General features: G+C 41.6%; 1 protein-coding gene across 1 annotated transcript; it reads left to right on the top strand.

Annotated features, from left to right (window-relative positions):
• Positions 1-5: 5 nt before the first annotated feature.
• On the top strand, positions 6-2160 carry WICANDRAFT_71465 (uncharacterized protein; the record flags this gene model as incomplete). The annotated part of the gene is made up of 1 exon (XM_019184248.1): positions 6-2160. A coding segment is annotated over one exon (2154 nt), but the record flags the coding sequence as incomplete, so codon positions are not given.
• Between the last annotated feature and the right edge of the window lie 11 nt (positions 2161-2171).

Here is a 2171-nt window from a genome sequence, read left to right as displayed (position 1 = left end):
CATCTATGAATGATTACTATTATCAATGTGTTCCAGGAACAGCCACAACGCCGGCTTCAAAGCCAACTACTGCTGCCACTTCAACTACAAGCACACAAAAGACAACTTCAAGTACATCAACAAGCACATCGAAATCAAATCAAAATTGTGTTTCGGCTTATGGTCAATGTGGTGGTGCAAATTACGGTTCTCCAAGCTGTTGTACCGATGGATATTACTGCTCATCTATGAATGATTATTATTATCAGTGTGTTCCAGGTACTGCTACTTCAACCTCAACCTCAACCTCAACCACAACCTCAGCAAAACAACCAACAACCACTTCAACAAGCTCAACTTCCACCTCTTCAACAACCACATCAAAACCAACTACAGCTTCAGCAACTCAGTGTGTCTCAGATTATGGGCAATGTGGTGGTGTCAACTATGTTGGACCAAACTGTTGTGGTAACGGTTTTGCTTGTTCATCTATGAATGATTATTACTATCAATGTGTTCCATCTGATGCTACGTCATATTCCAGAGCAACGTCAACTTTGTCAAGTAAATTGCCAACAGATACATTCACGAGTAAGATCACCAGCTCTTCAAACGGACTCGTCTTCTCTTCCACTACTACAACGGAAAGCAGCATCATTCTAGCTTCATCTAGTGCTTCAAAATCATCAAGTTTGACATCCAGCGTTGTGCCTCACTCATCAGCCACAAGTGATACATCCACACATACACCAGCCTCACACCAAAATTCCGAGTCTTCAAAAAATTCACCATCAACAATATCGGCAACGACTATTACACTAAGTGGAACAACATCATCATCAAATGATGAAACATCTTCATTAGTTTCAACAAGTGCTGAAATATGTGTTACTGCCTCTGGTAGATGTGGTGGAAAAGGTTACTATGGTCCAAGCTGCTGCGTTCAGGGATGGTCGTGTCGCTCTATCGATGAGTACAACTATCAATGTGTTGAGGAAGTTACAACCAGCAGTAACGCACAACCATCAAGCGCTACTCCTTCAAGCTCAAGCATCATCAAGCCAACTTCCATTATTGTGAGTTATTCGGACAACTATTCTGCTTCACCATCATCAACTACAAGCGAACGGCCATCAACTACGAGTGAAGGTTCTTTTACCAGCTCAACCTTCGTCAGCTCTCAGATTACTTTACCACCTTCATCCACCACTGCTGAATTCTCCACCCACACCACCACTTTGTCACAATACACTACATACAGACAAAATACTAATTATAGAGTTTTGATCTATTTGGTTGATACTGATGGAACAACATACAAAGTGAGAGAAGAGTATGCCAATACTTCCATGCAACAGCAAACAACTATTGCTACGTATTATCCAGTGACTACATCTTTGACAAGTATTTCATCAATAGGATCTATATCTCAGATTGAGTCATCTTTTATCAGTCCAGGTAACACTGGCTCATCTGGCTACTCATCAGTTGCTTCAAGTTCAGAATTGTCTAGAGTCTCATCAGCTCCAGTTAGCTCATCAGACTATTCATCAGTTGCTTCAAGTTCAGAATGGTCTAGTGCTTCATCTGGTTCATCAGCTCCAGTTAGTTCGTCTGACTATTCATCAATTGCTTCAAGCTCCGAATGGTATAGTGCTTCATCTAGTTCCTCAGCTCCAGTTAGTTCATCTGACTATTCATCAATTGCTTCAAGTCCTGAATCGTCTAGTGCTTCATCTGGTTCATCAGCTCCAGTTAGCTCATCGGACTACTCATCAATTGCTCCAAGCTCAGAATGGTCTAGTGCTTCATCTGGCTCATCAGCTCCAGCTAGCTCATCGGACTACTCATCAATTGGTTCTAGCTCAGAATGGTATAGTGCTTCATCTAGTTCCTCAGCTTCAGTTAGTTCATCTGACTACTCATCAATTGCTTCAACCTCAGAATGGTCTAGTGCTTTATCTGGTTCATCTGACTACTCATCTATTGCTTCAAGTTCTGAACGGTCTACTGTTTCATCAGATTACTCCAAAGTTACCACTGTTAAGCCTGGTGAAACTACAGCTTCTTTAGATTTATCTAGCTCATCGGACTACTCATCAGTTGCTTCAAGCTCCGAATGGTCTAGTGCTTCATTTGTTTCATCAGCTCCAGTTAGTTCATCTGACTACTCATCAATTGGTTCAAGCTCG

The sequence above is a fragment of the Wickerhamomyces anomalus genome, assembly GCF_001661255.1.
Source record: "Wickerhamomyces anomalus NRRL Y-366-8 unplaced genomic scaffold WICANscaffold_9, whole genome shotgun sequence".
Taxonomy (NCBI): Eukaryota; Fungi; Ascomycota; class Saccharomycetes; order Phaffomycetales; family Wickerhamomycetaceae; genus Hansenula; species Hansenula anomala.
Note: the sequence above shows the minus strand (reverse complement) of the source record. Positions and strands in the feature narration are given on the sequence as shown.